At 43.0% G+C, this 22,398-nt stretch overlaps 1 protein-coding gene across 1 annotated transcript in view; it reads right to left on the reverse strand.

The window, feature by feature from the left end:
* PLEKHM3 (pleckstrin homology domain containing M3) overlaps positions 1 to 22,398 on the reverse strand; it is a 207,057-nt gene that overhangs the window by 172,364 nt on the left and 12,295 nt on the right. The window contains exon 2 of the mRNA XM_020893655.2: positions 8,346 to 9,255. Coding sequence (XP_020749314.2) covers positions 8,346 to 8,940 — 595 coding nt within the window. The 5' untranslated portion in view covers positions 8,941 to 9,255. The remainder of the gene's footprint in view (positions 1 to 8,345; positions 9,256 to 22,398) is intronic.

Consider the following 22,398-nt stretch of genomic DNA (forward strand, 5'->3'; position numbering starts at 1 on the left):
AGCATAATTGTAATTAAAAATACACAGATACAGAGAACAAACCAGTTGTTATTAGTGGGGAAAGAGGTCAGGAAAGGAGAAAGATAGGTGAAGGACGGTATGAACTAGCAGATATAAATAAGTTACAAGAATGTAATGCACAGTACAAGAAATATGGCAATCTTTTATAATAACTTTATATAGAGTACAGTGTATAAAAACAGTGTATCACTACATTGTACAGCAGAAGTTACAATGCAATATTGTAAGTAATATTGCAATATTGTAGTACAATAATGTATTTATTGCAATATTGTAATTACAATAATGTAATATTACAATGCAATATTGTAAGTCATCTATACTTCAATTTAAAAAAATAGAAAAAGATGGAAAGGTCTCAGAGAGGATGTGGCATTTGAACTGATCCTTGAAAAATAATGGAGAATTGTGAAAAGTAAAGAAGGCTGGGTGAAGAGACATCATGAACAAAGGCTAAGTTGGTTGAACACACATGGCACATTCAAAATTAGCACCTAGATGGGGGAGGAAGGGGCTTCCATGGTGGCTCAGGATGGTAAAGAATCTGCCTGCAATGCAGGAGAACCAGGTTCGATCTCTGGGTTGGGAAGATCCCCTGGAGAAGGAAATGGCAACCCACTCCAGTATTCTTGCCTGGAAAACCGCATGGACAGAGCAGCCTGGCAGGCTATAGTCGGGGTCACAAAGAGTCAGACATGACTGAGCAAATAACACCAGGGATCTTTATCACTAGGTGGGGAAGAAAGGTGCAGGTGATAAACTTAGAAAGATTATCTGGATGCTTTAGAAAATTTATACTTGATTTTTCTAAAGAATTGGGAACCATGATTCATTTTTAAGAACAGAGTAGCAAGAAAAGATCTGTGTTTTAAGAAGGTAACTCTAGACATTTGTAAAATTAGTAACTATAGTCCTCCTTAGCCAAGAAAGATAAAATACATTAACAGAACCACCGCAAAAAAAAGTCAAAGACACTTCATTTTCAGAGTTCCCATAAAGATTTGTTAGGAATTAGGATGCCAGTTGGCGATGAGGCATGTTGTTTCTGAAAAATATAACCAATGGAAACTATACAACCATATAAAATCAACTTTCTGTGACCTATTTTTGCAACTTCTTTGCACTGACTAATGGTACTGAAGGGTGAATCACAGATTCAGCAGGAGCCATGTCCTGGTGACTTCACTTGTTCTAAGCCCACAGGAATATTCCCACTTCTGTTGGCTCCAAGGTCTTTGAGAAAAGTCATAATTGAAAAAGCAGTCAATTTAAGTCCCAAATTTGGCCTTTTTTTTTTTCCCCCTCTAGTGAAAGATGGGGGGAAAGGGAATTAAAATGGAGTAACACAGAACTCAGGATAAAGAACCACACTGCCATGGTTGTTCTAGCCCAACATGAGATCTCAGTACAAGAAACACAGACAGAGGACTGGTACTAGGTCCCAGAGAGTGAGACTGACGGAAACAAAAGCCCAGCTGACCACTACACTTGCCCAGCAGATGAAAACGTGAACACAGCTAGGAGGGAAGCACCAGTCAGATTCGGGTTTCAGAGCTCCACCGCTAAGGCCAAGGATTTCTTTTAAACTGTTTTATTTTAAAAATTGCAACAGCAGTTCATCCAGAAGTAGAGTCACAAGGCACACAGAAATCCTTCTGTGTAAAATAATTACAACCATGCCTATATTTCCAGCACAACTTTCCATCACTGATCTGACTACAGTAATTAGCTCCCACACAACCATGAGTCGAGGTCAGTTCAACTACATCTTAGAATCATTTTAGAGTTGGAAAAGATTATAAAGACAACTTAACCTGCTTTACTAGGTTACAAACGAAAGGCAACAGACAAGTGATTTTTCCAAGCTTATGTGGCGACTTAGGAGCAGAGGTGGGATAAAATGCTTGCAAGCCCTAGGTGAGTGTTCTTTCCATAAAGCCTCCCCTTCCTCTACTACATGTATATATTCAGAGCAATAAGTGTGTGTGTGTGTGTGTACACCTAATTTTCACATTGATAACATTCTAGTGTCCACATTTTCCTATGACTTTTCATGTTCTTACCTTAATATATGTTTATATTTGGATTGTAATTCTACAGTATTACATCCTCATCTTCTTTACCTCATGGAAAATTCCCTGCTGCCTACAGCTGTACCATTTATTCAGTAAACAAGAGTAGGATGATAGTGGTGCCAAGGGGTAACAGGTTAAAGCAGATACTAGTTGGGAGCATGTCTGTATAGAATGAAAATTACTATAGTGCTAGAACTAAAAAGGAGCCATTCTGGTGCTGGGAGCAGGGCCTCCACTCAGTGCTGGCTCCCAGTCACACCTTGTTACAGCTGCCCCGGGAACACAGACCCTGGGATGGCAGGAGGAAAGGAGTTGGCTCTGGGGAAGCTTTGGTCTCCACCAGCTACTCTGAGGTGGCTCAGTGGTAAAGAATGTGCCTGCAATGCAGAAGACCTGGGTTCAATCCCTGGGTTGGGAAGATCCCTGGAGAAGGGAATGGCAACCCACTCCAGTATTCTTGCCTGGGAAATTCCATGGACAGAGAGGCCTGGCAGGTACAGTCCGTGGGGTCCCAAAGAGTTGGACTCGACTGAACGACTAACACTTTCACTTTCACCTACCCTGAGGTTCTTTAGAAATAACTGCCTGTGATGTGAGGTGACGGATGTGTCACTTAACGGATGGATACATGCTTCTGTAGTGTATACATGTATCAAATCATGACGGACACCTAAAATATCTTATAATTTTGTCAATTATACTTCGGTAAAGCTGGGGATAAAAAAGAACTGTTGCTGTCTCCTTAGATCTATTCCTTCCCATCAGTTTATGACCTCACCCTTTGGGCGTGATAATTCCATCCTCAGGTAATGCAGACAGTCTTAACTAGGTTGGATTCAAGCTATACTCCACCCACCTTGTAGGGCCCACTGGCAGGACCCTTTGTTCAGTCAGCACTTAGCACAGTCTAAGGTTTGCCTCTGCCTGAGGCAATGCATTCACCGGCTTCTGAGTCAGACTGAGAAAGGCAGCAGGAGATGGGGCAGAACTCTGAGCCTTCTTTCCACGGTCGCAAACCAGGGGTTTGGTTCCCTCATGCTTTTCTGCATGGCTAACATTCAAGACTGTGAAAAGCAAAGCTGCAGTCTTCCTTCTGCAGACTCACTGGTCCCATAAAGGACTGTGACCAGCTCCGCAACCATCCATGTAGTAAATGTGCTAAACCAGGAAACAAACCTTGCTTAGCTAGACTGCTTTGGTGCGTCTCAATTTTTCCTAACCAGTGATTCCCCAAGGGATTAATTTTAGTTGACAAACATTATCCAGGTCTGTTTCTTCCATACCACTTCCTACCCTTTATCCCAACAGGGACTGATTGGCAACACAGCTTCCAGACTGCAGGGTTCTGGAGACAGAACTACTGGCTTCCAAAGTAGGGGTTCAGGTCTAGCTTCATGGTTAAGAGCATGAACTCTGAAGAAGGAGTGCCAGGTTCAACTTGAGGATCCACTTATTACTAGTAAGGGGACTGTGCCTACTAGTTACTAAAGCTCCCTGTGCCTCAGTTTCCTCATCCTTAAAATGGGGTCAGTAAAAATGAATTAAATAAGCTACTGTCTGCAAAGCACTTAAAACAGTCAGTGAACAAAGTAAGTATTATTGTTATTTTTTCCTTTCTCTCTCCACCTGGGCTCTCTCACTTATCCTGAGGATAACACACCAGGTACTTGAATGTTGGCTTTGACAGTAATAAGGAGGCTATTGATCTGTTTGATGTATATTGCTCTCATATATACCAAAAACCTAGTAAAGAAGTGATCTTCAAACCCAAAGCAATAGCCTTCCATAAAGAAACATTATGAGGGAACAGGCAAAAGTTGAAGAGTGATGCAAAAAATTACCTCCCAGGACTGCCAACTACAGAAAGGGCAAACCACAATTATCTCCCCAGGCTCTGCGCTCACCGATTCCTCTACAAAGGGCAGTCGTAACCGTGCCTGTGTGACCCTGGAGTCTGAGATGGTATCCGGAGACTCCTCCAAGGCCAGGACACCGTTCTTCCAACACGAGGGGCTATTTTATAAGCCATATCTGTTTGATTCTCTCTTATCACAAGGAGAGTACATGGCAGCCTTTGAGATGAAAGCAAATCTTCATTTTTCACTGCTGCTAAAGAACTTCACAGAAAAGACATGCAAGGTATGAGATGCTATGAGATGATCCGGCAAGGCCCTTGGAAAAGACGGTGAAGTGGTCCTTTTTCTAGAAAGGCATAAACCAGCTAAAGAAGTTGATGTTCTTAATTTATCAGCTTTATTTCTATCAGAATTATGTTCATCTCACATGTAAAAAATTGTTTTGAGCATGTATTATGTTTAGAGCCCTATATTAGGTACTGAGGATAAAACAATGCATGAGAAACAATCCCTTCCTCGATGACCAAAAACTCTGGTGTGGAAGACAGTAAACTGTTGATGACAAGTCAGTATGAGACAAGGAATGGTCTATATCTCATTAAGGAACCAGTGAATAGCTATGAGAAAGTACAATGCAGGAAGGCCAATTGAAGAAATATTTATTGTGAGGCCATTTTATGAAATTGACTATGCCGGGAAAAACCAGGAGTGACAGGTAGGACCACTTTGATTCTCATGGATGAGTTTCAAATTCAATTATAATAGTAATAATATTACTAAATGTTTAAGACATTTATTTAGTGTTTGAAAGTGAAAGTGTTAGTCGCTCTCTCGTGTCTGACTCTTTGCGACCCCATGGACTCTAGCCCACCAGGCTCCTCTGTCCATGTGATTTCCCAGGCAAGAATACTGTAGTGGGTTGCCGTTACCTTCTCCAGGGGATCTTTCAGACCCAGGGATCAGACCCAGGGATCAAACCCAGGTCTCCTGCATTGGAGGCAGATTCTTTGCTGTCTAAGGCAGCAGGGAGGACTTAAGTGTTTACCACATGCCAAACAGTTCTGAGAAGCACTTCAGATCTTTTAGCCCCTTTAATGCTCATGAGATACTGAGGTAAATACTATTATCCCATGCTTTATGGCCAAAAAAATAAAGGCTCAGAGAGGTTAAGAAACTTGCCCTATGTTACACATCAAGTAAACACTGAAACAAGGATTGAAACTCTTAACAGTCTAGACGTGGAGTCATTTTTTTAATACGCTCGCTATTTTGTCAGACCAGAAGGCCTTCTTCAGACAGGCTTGCCCATTAGCCAAATAGCTCTTACTATACCTCAGCTACCCACTGCCCACAATATGCCAAAATCTGAGTTGCTTTATGCCCAGAGCAATGTTTATCTTCAGTAAGGCTCAAAAGCCCAGCCAGTCACTGCCAAATGAGGCGGAAGACACGGGGCCCTACCTAACAAAGAAGACCCTCAGGTGTATTGTTCTGAAGGCAAGAGAAGGGATGGGAGTGGGCAAAAAAGGAGGAAAGGGCAGCTGAGGAGAAACCGACTCCTGGAAAGTCTCTAAGCTACTCAAATGAGCTCAGAGAAGGATCCAGAAAAGAGTAAAAAATCAACTGGAGAAGACCACAAAGTAATACAGCCCATGAGTAAGGGAGACACGCAAAGACAAGGGCTGGACACGAAGCCAAGCTGCCCTCCTCAACGGAAACCACCTCACTCACGTTTGTTTCTTCTGCGGAGCCCTCAGCCTCTCATCACCCTGTTAGCTGAGGTGGAGGATGTGAGGATGATGGGCTCTTTTCTGGACACTGAACTTCAAGTGCCTGGGGGACACTCCAGCAGAGATGCCCCAGGCAGTGGGATGTGTAAGTCTGAGGCTGAAGAATGAGGACTAGCCTCACCCCAAACCTCCTGGGTCCTCAGTCCCAGCTCTGGCCAAGACACCACAGTACCTTCCTCGGCTTTGGACATACTCCTTCAAGAGGAACAATGAGTCTGGCTGCAGTTTGGGTGGTTACTTTCAAAGATTTTAAAGTGAAGTTCACTCAAAGATCTTGGCTGATTTTGACAAGGATGTACCTGGGTGCTGACACACCCCCACCCACCCCCAAATGTAGTGAGAATTACAGCTGGGAGAGTGGGTGATGGGCCACGAATCTAACTCCTCTCCATACAGCCTCTCCACCAGCCCAAGAATGGGCGGCCAGTGGGCCCTGCTTCCCCCTGCTCTCAACCGAGTGAGCAACACAAACAATATTTGTATCTCCTGTTCTCCACAGCAGGCCAGACAGAAAAGATGTCAGAAACCTGGCAGGTCATTTCCCAACTTTATTAATTCCTGATAGATTGTGTATTCCATGGATACCCAAAAGCTGGCCAGGTGATATAACATCAATACCTGCAAAGGCCATTTGTTACAGTTTGCTTTTCAAAATACCATTCAGTTCTTATATTTCCACATAATACTCAAATTTTTTAAAATTGAGAATTAAAAAGTAAATATCATGGTCCATCATATCCTCAAGGGAGCAGCTAACGAAGTTTCTCTCTTTAGGTTCCTTTAGAGAACTTGAGGAAGGCCAGTTTTTGCATTTACAATCTAGACAAGATAGGAAAAATAAAACTGTAGATACAACATCCTAATTTGGGTTATGCCAGGGATTTAGAATGGTGACAGGGGTTTAGTGATTTTTTAAAAAAATCTATGTGAACTCCAAGAAACTAAACAAGAACTGAGCTTGCTTACCAGTCAAGAGCACAACTGTTTACACGGCATGGGTGTGTGTCCAGTCGCTCAGTCATGTCCAACTCTTTTGCGACCCCATAGACCACAGCCCTCGAGGCTCTTCAGTCCCCGGGATTCTCCAGGCAAGAATACTGAAGTGGGTTGCCATTTCCTCCTCCAGGGGATCTTCCTGACCCAGGGATAGAACCCGCATCTTCTGCATTGGCAGGTGGATTCTTTACCACTGAGCCACCTGGGAAGCCACTTGTACATAAGCCGAAGGCAAAACTCTCATTCTTAAATAAATACATGTAACACTAAAACAGAAACAAAGTGCAAAAAAAAAGTCTCCCCAGTTAATTGAACAGAAGCCATCTAAACTAGGGTTTCCAAGGTGGTGCTTGTGGTAAAGAACCCATCGCCAATGCAGGAGACATAAGAGATGTGGGTTTCATCCCTGGGTCAGGAAGATCCCCTGGAGGAGGGCAGGGCAACTCGCTCCAGTATTCTTGCCTGGAGAATCCCATGGATGGGGAGCCTGGAGGGCTACAGCCCATGGGGTCACAAAGAGTAGGACACGACTGAAGTAACTCAGCATGCACTCATGCATCCAGATTAAAAGGTTATGCAAGGTAGTTGAAGAATCATTAGTAATAAATGATTATTGTATAAATGTATACATGTATAAAGCCTGTATAAATGAGGTTATCATCAAGAAAAATGCTGAGAGAAACAGAGAGATGGTTTGTCGTGTCTCACAGAAGAGGAAGTTCACATGTGAGTACATGAGTACGTATCCAAGTGCACGTGTGTATGCATACAAAACAAGAGAAAAAGAAGCTTGGGGCCTACACCATGAGGTCCTAAGCAACCTTCTCACACTGTTCCTCCCATGATCATCATGAGATCCTTTGATCTCCTCGAGGGTCAGCCCACACTCCTCTGTCTGTCCCTCTGTCCACACCATAATCCTGACTGAGAGTCCTCCCACCGCAACTCTCTTTCTGCAACGCAGTGTCCTTCAAGGTCTAGCTCTAGTTCCATGACGTCTCACTATCCTTTTCTGGTAAGTCCAGCCCAAAGCGTCCTCTCCTTCTTCTATCTTCCTACAATCAGTGTCACTCACTCATTAAAGAAAAATCCCAACAACATAAAGTTAAACAAAATTCCCTTCCAGGTGTTTCAGTGGAGCATCTCCTTTCTCTCATCACTGGGTGTTGTCCTGAGTCTTTGGGAGTGTCTGACCTCCTCAGCCTAAGGAGAAGTTTTTTAAGGCAGGGACTGTGTCTTCATACATCTTTTAAGCCTTCACAGTACAAGACTGTGGCGAATGTGTGGTCTGATAAACATCTACTGATGTGAATAAGTGGTATCATGCAATGCCAAAGGAAAGGACTGCATTAATTATGGGAATATCCTGATTCTAACAAAAAAGATTAGGAAAGAGAATTAACCACAGTTATCCTTTCACTCCGTAGCTCCTAGGACAATAAGACTGGAGACTTCAGATAAGGTAAGTGTGAAAATAAGTGGAAGAAGAGGATTAAGAAGGCAGAGACAGACGTGGACAGTGGAGAGGCAGACTTTCATGAGGCAGATGCAAGAGCGGCAAAGCAAAATCAACCACTGTTCACTAGCAGTCAGCTGTGAAGACATACCTGTATTTCCTTGAGCATCTTCTACCTTGTTTGAAGAGGCCAACAGAAAAGAAGGCCTGGCGAAGTGAGGGTCCTGAAGAGATACTTCTTGCTGCAGAGGCATGGCTTTGAGGACCACCCTCCAGTCCACCTGGGTAATATCTGACCTTGATCGAGCATGCCCAGGCTTAAAAGTCGAGGTCTCATCCAATAAGTCATTCACAGAACGAGGCCTGTCTCTTCGACGCTGACAGATGTTGAAAAAATTAAAGGTGGATGCTTCCTTTTGTTCCATCCAGGACAGATTATCTGGGGTTGTCCCCTTCTGGACCATAAACTGTTCTTTGGCAGGGAAGACATTTGGAACTTTGGTGTCTAAGAGTCTGGTCTTACAATGGTCCCAGATCACACCCCCCTGGCCCAGGGAGGTGACATTTCTGATAGCACCATTGTCTATGTTACCGAGGACCTCCCGCCCCACCAATTCAGGGACTTCTTGGATCCCATAAACCTCTGCTTGCTGCACAGCCTTTTCAAGCTTATTGTCAAAAGTATTAAAGAAATCCTCGGTCACTTCCAAGGCTGGGCTAATATCATCCACTTCCAAAGCTTCCATGTCATACGCTCCAAGGGGCCAAAGCCTCCTACACTGGTTCAGGAAAGGGCTTCATGAACATTCACCCAACAAGGAGAAGTGTCTTGGGCAAGAGAGTTCTGGAAGCAACTGGAAGGAACTTTCATTCAGCTGCCCGGAGCAGGTCAAGCACAAGGGTGGCTGATTTCCAGAACATGAAAAACACTTTCTAGATGATAACAGTCATCAACAAAGGTACTGGGAGACAAATATTCCTTTGAGAATACTCTTCGGGGATACCACTGTCAAGACAACAGGAGTATTTGTCAAAGCAACATCACGACCATCTTTGATTTCCTGAAAGAAAATAAACAGAACAACATTGGCACATGGTTCATTGTATTCTACACATACGAATCTGCCCAATTACATCCTCATCTTGACATCTTTTCCATGGCAGTCATGTCCAAACGTGGACAACACCCAGAAGTTCTACTGTTAAAGAGTACACATCTCAAAAAAAAAAAAAAAGAGTACACATCTCTACTTTGTGTTAAAACTTACACAGAGCAGAGCGTGGGACTCCTGATGAGTGGAATTAGTCAAGAGCTTTTACTCACACAGAGAGGCCTTTTATAACATGTGTGAAAAGACTGCCCTGGCAAATCTCTGTTGATACTGAACTAAAACAGTAAGCAACAGAGACTAGGAATTCTGTGACTGGACCTATATCATAATCAGTCTGAAAGTCATAATTGCATGAGTCTTTTCACAAACTTTGAAAGCACTGATGGTTTGTTCAGCTCAAAGGTGCAAAAGGGAAGCAGAGAGGAAGAATGGCCCTTCTTCCTCTGAATGTCACTGTGCTATGCTTCCTAGGTTTGGATGACGTAATGCCTGAAGATGACTCTGGACAATTTTTCCAGTCAGCCTGCAAAAAGGTTTCAGTGTTCAAACTCCCTGAGGCTTTGAGGATTGCCTATCTGTAGGTTCGGGAGATTCCCTGGTGGCTCAGAGGGTAAAGCGTCTGCCTACAGTGAGGGAGACCTGGATTCAAACCCTGGGTCGGGAAGATCCCCTGGAGAAGGAAATGGCAACCCACTCCAGTACTCACGCCTGGAAAATTCCATGGATGGAGAAGCCTGGTGGGCTACAGTCCATGCGGTCGCAAAGAGTCGGACCCGACTGAGCGACTTTACTTTCACTATGTGTAGGTTCAGGCTTGGGGCTGGGCAGAAAGAATCCTAACACTACCTCACTCTCTGAGATACCTAGATCCCCAAGGCCAGGCCAAATGGGAACAGTAATGCTGTCCAATAGGGAAGACACTAGCCATACATGGCTATTTAAATTTAACTTTATTAAAAATCAAATAAAGTTCTTCAGTCACACTAGCCACATTTCGCATGCTCAACATACACCTTTGTATCTTCACCAAAAAACGAAGAGACAAACAAAACAACTAGGTAAACTCCGTTTTCCTTAACTACGTACAAGCAAATAAAACCAGGCAATTAGCAATACCTTTGCAAGTGGCTATAAAGGTACATAAATATGCTATTTTCTCTAAAACTGCACAATTTCTGTAGTACATTAAAATCATTTTTAGCACTTAGGCCATGAAGTCATTGTATTTAAATCAACAGCACTAATCTATATTGCTTAATGTGTTAAGCTAATATATATAGCCTTTTATTTTAAATGTATCAAGGTGTGCAGGTTATAGGAACTTGATGGCTAACCTCTTGTAAACTGATAACGACTGTGAATCTATCTACTTTTTAGATTTTGATGTTTATTATGTTGGCAAGGAACTGACTAAAAATCAGTTATAACATTTTTCAAGTTGCAAACAGGGTTTTGTTTGCTGTGTCTGTGCTAAGCCTGAGTCTCCTGAATTTTACAGCAGTTTTACTACTTCTGTAATTTTGGAACTTGTAATTTTCAGTGTCATCTTGTACACCAGAGGCTAAGAAAAAATATAAAATAAATCTTAAAAATTTTACTTTTTTATTGACTAAAATTCTAAATGAACATCATAAAGTATGTTTCCCACTTTACAGAAGAGACACTAAGGTGCAGAGCACAAAGCTATTCACCTAAGATTCTATTTTGAATATTCCTTTCCTTAACCAGTGCTGAAAAGTCAGTCTTTATATATGATAGAAAGCATAAATACCTTCAAATTGACTTTTTAAAAAAAAATCAAAATGTCTAGGAATATATTCATTGTGTTTCCTGCTTTTGCATTTGCAAGCTAGTTCAGTTCAGTTCAGTTCAGTTGCTCAGTTGTGTCTGATTCTTTGCAACCCCATGGACCACAGCACACCAGGCCTCCCTGTCCATCACCAACTCCTGGAGTTTACCCAAACTTATGTCCATTGAGTTGGTGATGCCATCCAATCATCTCATCCTCTGTCATCCCCTTCTCCTCCTGCCTTCAATCTTTCCCAGTATCAGGGTCTTTTCCAAAGAGTCAGCTCTTCGCATCAGGTGGCCAAAGTATTGGAGTTTCAGCTTCAACATCAGTCCTTCCAATGAACACTCAGGACAGATCTCCTTTAGGATGGACTGGTTGGATCTCCTTGCAGTTCAAGGGACTCTCAAGAGTCTTCTCCAACACCACAGTTCAATAGCATCAATTCTTCAGTGCTCAGCTTTTTTCACAGTCCAACTCTCACATTCATACATGACCACTGGAAAAACCATAGCCTTGACTAGATGGACCTTTGTTTGCAAAGTAATATCTCCACTTTTTTAATATGCTGTCTAGGTTGGTCATAACTTTCCTTCCAAAGAGTAAGCGTCTTTTAATTTCATGGCTGCAGTCCCCATCTGCAGTGATTTTGAAGCCCCCCAAAATAAAGTCTGACACTGTTTCCACTGTTTCCCCACCTATTTGCCATGAAGTGATGGGACCAGATGGCATGATCTTAGTTTTCTGAATGCTGAGCTTTAAGCAAACTTTTTCACGTTCCTCTTTCACTTTCAGCAAGAGGCTCTTTAGTTCTTCTCCACTTTCTGCTATAAGGGTGGTGTCATCTGCATATCTGAAGTTATTGATATTTCTCTCAGAAATCTTGATTCCAGCTTGTGCTTCATCCAGCCCAGCGTTTTTCATGATGTACTCTGCACATAAGTTAAATAAGCAGGGTGACAATATACAGCCTTTACATACTCCTTTTCCTATTTGGAACCAGTCTGTTGTTGCATGTCCAGTTCTAACTGTTGCTTCCTGATCTGCATACAGGTTTCTCAAGAGGCAGGTCAGGTGGTCTGGTATTCCCATCTCTTTCAGAATTTTCCACAGTTTATTGTGATCCACATAGTCAAAGGCTTTGGCATAGTCAATAAAGCAGAAACAGATGCTTTTCTGGAACATATAACCACTGCTGGCCAGCTCTGCTGGTTTGTGGAACACTTCATGCCAATGCATTCTAAATTTGTAAACTCGTAGCCATGGTAGAGGCCTCTGAGATCATCCTTGCAACCCCAATTGTCCACAGAAAGGGACACTGAGGCCCAGAGAGACTAAAAGGTCCCAAGGATACTTCGAATGCAATGCCTCATTTAACCCTCATTAAGGGCAGTAACAACTCAACTTGAGAACCACCTCAGTACTGTTTACCCAGGGATTCTAGAAGCCACTCGTCTACCCATCTAGTCATGATTCATTAAGGTCACGACAGACAAAAGATGCTGACAATGGAAAGATGAATCAAATACACTCTGGCCCTAAAGAGACTCATGGTCTATCACGATGAGCCTAAGAAAATAAGTCCAAAACACTTCCTTGATAGAGAATGGAAACAGATTTGGTGGGGGAAGGAGGGAGGGGGTTACCTGACAGCAAGGGTGAGGGAGAGATTAAGGACATGCCCTTTGAGTTGAGCCTAGAAAACTTAGATGGTATTTGCAAGGATAGTTCGGAAGAAATTAGGAAGAGCAAATCACCTTTTGGTTAGCAAGGGATTTTCAAGTTCATTATATAAAATGACTTTTCATAGGCAATGGGGTGAGCAATACAGTGGAGTATAGCAAGCAAGCTAGCAGACCCAGAGTCAGATCTAGCTCCGAATCATAATTCTATCTCACTCTAGCTATGTAATTTGGGGTAAGATTTCCCTGACCCACCCCTACTCCAACCCAAGTCCTCTGGACTAATCTGTTCTTCCTATTCTAGGAATTTCATTTTTGGTGCTTTCCACTGCTTCTGTCCGGAACCTACACAGCTATTTTGTTTTCTGATGTAAACATGCACTAATCGTACTCTTCACTGTGTACCCCGGAATTTCCAGGCCATACTTCCTCTCCTCATTCCTCCACTTAAGACACACAAGCCTTTTAGTTCCTCCTCCAAGGTTTACTTTTTGGATCTCCAGGCCTGTACTCGGCTGATCCCATTGCCAGAGGAGTTATGCCCTCCTGGACTCTTCTGCCCATCACATCAATGCCTAATCATCTTTGAGGGTCCAACCTAACAGCAAGTGACATACCTGCACTCTCTAAAGAGGGCCACAACAACAGTTCCTATCCCATGTGCTTTTCTGCAATGAGAACTTGCTACTTCCCCATCAGAAAGTGTTTACTTCTCCTCTCCCGAGAATGTAGGCAAGGCTTGTGATGTTTTGATCACTAGTGTGTGGCAGAAATGGTACTGAGCCCATTGGAAGTGTAGCCCTGAATGGGCCTGGCAGCTTCCTCTTCCTATTTCTTGGAGCTTGAAGCTAATTAGACAGAAAGTCCAGGCTACTCCGCTGCAGGGAGAGGCCAAGTATTAGAGCACAGAGGCTCCAGACACATGAGGGAAGAAGCTGTCTTGAATGGCAGCCTAATTGAGCTCTCCGATGATTCTAGCCCCAGTCAGTATCACGATCCCAAGAGAGAATTTTCCAGCTGAGTCTAGTTATCTCAGACCCATGAGAGAAAATAAATTCTTTTAAGACACTAAATTTCAGAGTATTTTGCCACACTGCAAACAATCATTAGCACTCATCACTTCCTTAGAGAAGCATTCTTTGGTGTCCCAGACTAGGTTAAATGTCCTTGTTTAAGGATACAAGGGCCTTGGTTCAGAAGAGCATCAGCATTTCTGTAAGTTATACACATGACATCCGTAATTACTAGTTTCGATGTCAATATCCCCTCAGACAGCAATGTTGTTCACCTATGGGCCCCCTAAACACAGTTGAGGCTCAACAAATTGTTGAATAAATGAATGATTAAAAAATAATAAATAAATAAAATTATTTTTGAATGGCAATCTTTAGAATCAGGACACAGTTTTCTTCCCCTCTTTTTCTTTTGTTGTCAGTACTCAGACAAGAAAGGAGCAGGGCACAACATTTAAAAGAATGACATAGCCTGAGGACATGACACACGGATTAGAAACAGCCGTGTCCAACTCTTTGAGACCCTGAATTCTCCAGGCCAGAATACTGGAGCGGGTAGCCTTTCCCTTCTCCCTGGGATCTTCCCAAGGTCTCCCGCACTGCAGGTGAATTCTTTACTGCCTGAGCCACCAGGGAAGCCCCGTATTCTAGTGGAGCACTTACTGTTTAGACACTGATCTAAATGCCTTCAATGTCTTTGCTGCTGTCATTCAGTCACTCAGTCATGTCTGACTCTTTGCGACCCCATGGACTGCAGCACGCCAGGCTTCCCTGACCTACAGCAACTCCCGGAACTTGCTCAAATTCATGTCCATCAAGTCAGTGATGCCATCCAACCATCTGGTCCTCTGTTGTCCCTTTCTCCTCCTACCTTCAATCTTTCCCAACATCAGGGTCTTTTCTAGTGAGTCAGTTCTTCGCATCAGGTAGCCAAAGTGTTGGAGTTTCAGCTTCAGCATCAGTCCTTCCAACTGATGATTGATTTCATTTAGGATTGATTGGTTTGATCTCCTTACAGTCCAAGGGACTCTCAAGAGTCTTTTCCAACACCACAGTTCGAAAGCATCAATTCTTCAGCTTTCTTTATAGTCCAACTCTCACATCTATACATGACTACTGGAAAAACCACAGTTTGATTAGACAGACCTTTGTTGGCAAAGTAATGTCTCTGCTTTTTAATATGCTGTCTAGGTTGGTCATAGCTTTTCTTCCAAGGAGCAAGCGTCTTTTCGTTTCATGGCTGCAGTCACCATCTGCAGTGATTTTGGAGCCCCCCAAAAATAAAGTCTGTCACTGTCTTCATTGTTTCCCCATCTATTTGCCATGAAGTGATGGGACCAGATGCCATGATCTTAGTTTTCTGAATGTTGAGCTTTAAGCCAACTTTTTCACTCTCCTCTTTCACTTCCATCAAGAGGCTCTTTAGTTCCTCTTCACTTTCTGCCATAAGGGTGGTGTCACCTGTGTATCATATTCATGGAAATTAAAAGGTAGAATGGGGGTTACCAGGGGCTAGGGAAGGAGGTAAAAGGCAGTTGTTGTTTAATGGGTGTAGAGTTTTAGATTTGCAAGATGAAAAGTTCTGGAGATGTGTTTCACAGCAATGTGAATATAAATACTATTGACCTGCACGAGCCAGGTGAGCGCAACCGTGGATCTGACAGCCCAGAGGAGGGCCGAGCCCGGGGAGTAGTTAGGACAGGGCCCTGATAGAGATCTGGCCTCATGTGGCCCCTTAACCGCATCCTGCTTACCTGGGAGAGGCCCTGAGCAAGAACCCAGGTTATATCAAGCTGCGCAAGATCCGGGCAGCCCAGAACATCTCCAAGACGATCGCCACCTCACAGAATCGTATCTATCTCACTGCTGACAACCTCGTGCTCAACCTACAGGATGAAAGTTTCACCCGGGGAAGTGACAGTCTCATCAAGGGTAAGAAATGAGCCTGGTGACCAAGAACTCTGCCTCCAGGGAGGAAGCGGATCTGTTTCTGCCCTGGTGTTTGAGGAGTGATTTTGGGAGCCCCCCAAAATAGTCTGCCGTCTCATGTTCCCCACTATTTGCATGAACTATTGACCTTAAAATGATTACAATGGTAAACTTTATGTTTGTTTGTTTGTTTTAACCATGACTTAAACAAAAACAAGCAGAGGGCCACCTTTTCTAGTGGGCTGTGGTTTATAAGATCTAATTCCTGGCCTAGAAGATCTAGTCCAGCCCCCTGAGGAGACGAGGCCGAAGTCAGGAGTGACAACTATGGGTCTCAGTACGAAGAATGGAACTGCAGCTGCATCAGTTACCAGCAATGGGACTCTGGTAAATTACTTCATCTTCCTAATTTCAACCTTCTCATTTGCAAAATCAGCAAGTTAATATAAATTAACTTTAAATTTAACTTTAACTCTCCTAAAATATCAACAGCTGAGAGAACAGGACAAGCCATGGCATGGTTCCCGGCACACAACCTATGAATGTTGCCGTTGTTCACTCGCTCAGTCATGTCCAGCTCTTTGTGACCCCGTGGACTGCAGAACATCAGGCTTCCCTGTCCCTCACTATCTCCCGGTAACAGCCTGAAAGTCCTCACCTGATGGCTTCCATCGCCTTTCCTCTGTAATGTCCTACTCTCCGAACCCCAACCCCCCCACCCTTCAACACACACACACACACACACACACACACACACTGGCCTCCCTGCTGGTTCTCCGACTTGCAGACATCTTCTCCCCTCAGGGTCTTTGCACTGGCTGACCCATCGCCCCCATACCAACATGGTCAACTGTCTTTTTAAGTGACTGTTCATGTCACCTTCTCAATGAGGCCTGCCCTGACCACCCTATTTTAAATTACAACATATGTCTCTACCCTGGACTTCTGATCTCCTTTACTCTGTGGGGTTTTTGTTCTTTTTAATAAATTTTAAATTTTAGAACAGTTTGAGATTTACATAATTATTGCAAAAACAGTACAATGAGTTTCCGTATACCCCACACCCAGTTTCCTTCATGTAACATCTTGCATTAATATGGTATGTTTATCACAATTAATGAACCAATATTAATATATCATTGTTAACTAAAGTTCATACTTTGTTCAGATTTCCTCAATTGTCCCTAATATCTTTTTCCTGTTTCAGGATCCTAATCAGGATAACACATGGCATTTAGTTGTCAAGTCTCTTTAGCCTTCTCATGGCTGTGACAGCTTCTCAGGCTTTACTTGTTTTTGATAACTTCGACAGCTTTGAGGAGTACTGGGTCAGGTATTTCACAGGCTGTCCTTCAACTGAGATTTGTTTGATCATTTTCTTGTGACGAGATTAGGGTTATATGTTTGGGGGAGAAAAACCAGAGAGGTAAGGTGCCATTCTCATCATATCATAAGAAGAGTAGGTACTATCAACATGACTCACTACTGCTTACATTAACCGTGATCACATGGCTGCATCCTTTTTACATCTACCATCCTCTATTGTACTGCTCAGTTTAATTATTATTTAATGTCTAGTGTTTCTCCCTCCTCATTAAAGTGAAAGCTCCTCAAGGGCAGGAATTGACACTTATTTTGTTCACTCATGTATCCCAAGTACACTAGAGAAATACCTGACACACACACAAAGCACTAAATAGATGCCTGTTGCATGTATGCATTGTTATTCCTCCACAGGACATTCACGGCCCTTCAGGACCTATCTGCCTCTTTATTTTGCCGTTCCCGGCCAACACTCACCTTGCTGTTTTATATCTCAGTGCTTTGGCCCAAGCTGGGGGACGTTCCAAATTGCTCAGGCTCTCAGAACACCCTGGATTTGCCACAACGTACTGAATGCTCAACAGTCCTCTCTCGATCCCGCTCTACAGTCCAAGGACTTGACAGCAGGCACGTGATGTCTTACTGACCCTCTTCTACAATCTCTAGGTCTTCAACCTTCGGTGCTTCATGTTCCAACCTTTCTCCTCTTGGAATTTTTCTTTTCCCTAGGATGTATAGTCCTCAAATCACTATGCAAGGGTCTAACACCAAGTTTAGTCTCTGTAAGTGAACACCTCTTACTAGCTTGCCTCGTCTGGTATTGAAATTAATTAAAAAATAATAACACATTCAGACAGATCAAAGAGAGAGAGCACTTTCCTCTGACAAAGTGACCTGAGTGAAATCACCGTGGGGGTGCAGTCTGGTTTGCTTCTACACAAAACTGGAAATCAGGAGCTAATAAGAACTGAGTTCTAAATCTAGTTCAACCACACATGTGCTGGGTGGCCTCTGGCAAACCGCTTACACTCTGGGCACCTTACTCAGCGACTTGCATCCAATAACATTGATAATATCAAACTGCTTCACGTGTGGGTCATTCACTGGGTAGCTGTTTCGATTTCAACACACCTTTTTTTAAAAAAGTAAACAGCTGTATAATTATGGAGCCCTCCACTGGACCTCCCCCATTCAACAGCCCTGTGCTCCTGGTCTCTCCTTGGAAAGACATGTCAGCCCAATAACAGCAACGTCAGCAACCAACTATTAATAGGATCCTACTTTTCAGCCAACTCAATGATCTACAGACATTTTATCTTATTTTTATAAAGAATACTCGTTCTGTAAAAAACGTTATTTCCCCAGCATGACAGGTTGAGAAACTGAGGTCCATTTGTCAAGTGTGGTCATAAACACTCAACCCAAAGAATCCCATGCATGCATCCAAACGTAACAGGATGCGGTATCAGTGTACTGCTATTTCCTAACAAGGAAATCTGCTGTTTACATGCTCATTAGGCAAGGCTAATTAGCAGGATGAATACAGCAGTCCTCCCACACAGAAGCAGAAGCAGATATGAGTAATAATACCAGTCCAGCCCACACAGACAGGCCACATCTCCCAAGTTGGATGGTAAAAATGCTGACTTCCTCCCACTTGACTAAACGGCTTGTATTCAGAATGTAATGAGTGCTCAAGAGGCTGGGGCTATGTAGTTTTAGAAGCAGCTGGACTATGAAGAAAAATGCAATGCTAAAGACACCCAGGACAAACGGTTTCTGCCAATTCATCCTCAAATATGAGAAACAAGGGTGATTATAAGAATGATAAGCACATGTGGCTCTCACATGGTCTTCACTTTGGTTAAGGCCACAGCTGACTGGAAATCTTCTACAAGTTACATAATGTAAAGGTTCCACCACAAAAGGATCTGACCCTAGTAAGGATGTTTCTGGGCGATCAGGCTACAAGAGGCATGTAATGTGAGCACATTGATGGAGCACAGGCAAGCCAGGAGCAGCAGATAAGGAAATGGTGCTGGTGTGGACCTCAGAAGAAGAGTTCAGAGGTCTTTCAGGGGAGAAAGACAGGTAGAAACCCAGATGGAATTAAATGGCTACATTTTTCTAAGTTTCAATAAATGAGAAGTGTATTGATGGACAATACATAAGGAATATAACATTTAAAATATAATTTTAAAAAAAAGAAAAAAACAAACAAACAAAAAAAAAATAAAATATAATTTTATAGTGTTTTTCCCAGTTCTGAAGGTAATAAATACTCATAAAAACCCTGGAAAATACTGACAGATGTGGAAAAGAAATGAAAATCAGTCATGACCTCAGAATTCAGAGAAAACAAGGTTTTTTTTTTTAATCTAATATTTAATTGAAATCAGATAATATATACAGTTTGGGCATTCGATCTGTTTAGATATATGCTCAAAAAGCAAATACCAATAAATAACTAACCTTGAAAAAAATGTGCCCGAGTGTGCTGTGTCCAGCAAGACCTATAGCCTGGCATCAGGCCCCACTTGACTGAACTTTCTTCCACCCAGTCCAGGGACCTCCTCACTACACCACCACTAGCTCCCTCACTGCAAAGCCCTGACCTGCCCTGAGCCTGTCAACCAGCCCCTCCTCAAACCTTTCCTCCTCGGGATTCACAGGCACCGAGGTCTCTGTTTTCCTCCTCCTTCTACCTCCCCTTCTTGGTTCCATCTTCTGCCTTTTCTTACTGGTCTCCTCGTCAAATAGGGCCTCACCTCAATTCTCTTCTCTGACCATGGCCACATGTACTGCTCGAGTCAACTTGTCCACACTGTGGCATCAATAATTACCTCCATGTTCACACCTCCCAAACTTCCACCTTCAGTCTTCATAGGACTTGGGTCCCATGTTCCCAACTTTTTGTAAGACATTTCTACCAGACTTGTCTTCTGGCAAAATGAAGCTCAACTTGTCTCAAGCCAACTCAGTTGTTCACTCAATGATTATTTGCTGACTGCTCACTAGGGGCTGTGTGCTGTCTAAGGTACTGGCAAGACAAGCAAATACAACCCTTCAGTACAGCTCCCGCTGATGACGGCACAACTCTCTGATCTAGGCCTTTCACAGTCTGGGACTAGCTTGCTCTCCAACTTTCCACTTCGCTTTCGTAAGACATTCTTTTCCTCCAAGCTGGAATACTACTGCTCAAATTTTAGGCTTTCCCAACTCTAACACTTTACTTACAGTTATCTCTGAGGTACCATCTCCCATCTCTACCTGCTGAAATTCCATCCACTCTTCAAGCTCAGTCGCCACCTCTTTCACAAGCTTTCTCTGACTCCTGACCCTGAAACAGTCTGCTCTTTCTTCAGCCATCTATAGAACGCCTTTGGTACCATGCCCGCAGCATACATTGCACAGTGCCTGTTCTTCCTGAAATGAGGATGATGATAAACTATCAAAAGCATATTTTGTGCCAAGTACATTGCTTAGTACTTTATATCTGTAAGCTTCACCATGTTTAAAGTGGTACCATTATTCCCATTTTTACAGATGAGGAATCTGAGGTGCAAAGATACCAAGTAACTTTTCTGCAAGTCACAAGCCTACCCTACGGGACATACAGCAACTTGAGAACAGCAATTCTACCCCATCGCATGTTTACAACCCTCACTGGACCTAACACTATGGCTAATATATAATGTGTGTGTGTGTGTGGGTGTTCAGTCACTCAGTCGTGTCTGACTCTTTGCAGCCCATGTACTGTAGCCTGCCACGCTCCTCTGTTCATGGGATTTTTCCAGGCAAGAATACTGGAGTGGGTTGCCATTTCCTACTCCGGGGGATCTTGCCGACCCAGGGATTGAACCCATATCTCCTGCTTGGCCGGCAGATTCTTTACCACTGAGCCATCTCGGAAGCTCAGTACACAGTGGTCAGTAAACACTGGCTGAATGAACAACTGCATGAAGTCTGTTTTCAAAATACTGACATCTATACATATAAACAGCACTCTGGTTTTCTGGCAAAAATATATTTGAATTCATAAGCTCATCTAAGTAAAATCTGACATGATTTCCAAAACACTGACTTGAGCTTTTACATTTTTTTCTTGGTTAGAAAAAGCTTCCAAGCTATTGAAACTGGGTTTAAAAATAACATGGCAAAGGTTAGGTAGCAAAGACCTCACTCAGACCTTTTATGAAAACAAAAGCACCTATGCAACACTTAGGAATTACTCTCAGAACCACTCCAAATCCATAGTTCGGCTGGTCAAATTTCCCAGTGACAGAGCTCAAGCTCTTTCTAATACCAGGAAGGACATGTTCCCTTTGAAATACCCCCAGGCAATCAACCTAAAGCATTTTTCAGTCCATCTCTGTGATTATTGTTTGTCACTTGCAAAAGTCATTGAGACATGTGACGCCCCAAGGTATTTTCCCAGAAACCAAACTAAATATAAGCAAGGCATCTCAAATTTCCAACTAGTCTGGTCTTGAAGGCAGTAACATTATTATGCCCCAATGTCAACCACTGGATTAGAAACCTAAGGCTTCTGATTCGGAAGCCCGTTTTCATAAAACCAAAATGTCCTGGTTTTAGCAACAAAACAGACACAAACTTCAGTTACTTAAGTGTCTAAAAATGCAGACTCACTGTTTTTCATTTCCCTTTACCTCCATGGCAGGAAATAGTGATTAAAAACATACAAAGGAACCACTCAAATTATCTTCATCCCGGGACTGAGGTGAAGAAAGTGACAAGTTCCATCATAAAAACCATATGTGCTAGAGTCAGCCTCCAACTGCAGCAAGGAATAACTGACTAGTACAAGGAGGATGAGATGGTTGGATGGCATCACCAACTTAATGGACATGACTTTGAACAAACTCCAAGAGACAGTGGATGACAGAGGGGCCTGGGCCTGGGTCACAGAGAGACGAACATGACTTAGCAACTGACCAGCCAGCTACAGCGTGGAGGTACCAGCCCAGCTAAACCAGCTAGCCTGAAACCTGCACAGCGAAGGTGATGGCCACTCCAGGGAGACAGACTGAGACCCAGCTACACAAGGCACCCTAAAAGCTGGGGAAGGAGCTTTCTAGATTAGCCTCTTTAGATTGTAAAGATGTCATCAGCTCATACAACTATTTGACTTTATTGAGAGTAACTGTTTTCAGGTGCATGGTTTAGTGCGTGGTTTATAAAGCACTTGATAAGCTTCTGGATAAAATTTTGTAGTAATCTCAACAAAGAGAAGTAAGTAGAGAAGCAGGATTATTTTTTAGAGATGACGAAAGAGACCAGAATGACTCATCTATTGTTAGTCGAAGGCCCCATGGAAAAGAAAAAGAAGTTCCTG

Source organism: Odocoileus virginianus, chromosome 30 (genome assembly GCF_023699985.2).
Source record: "Odocoileus virginianus isolate 20LAN1187 ecotype Illinois chromosome 30, Ovbor_1.2, whole genome shotgun sequence".
Classification (NCBI taxonomy): Eukaryota; Metazoa; Chordata; class Mammalia; order Artiodactyla; family Cervidae; genus Odocoileus; species Odocoileus virginianus.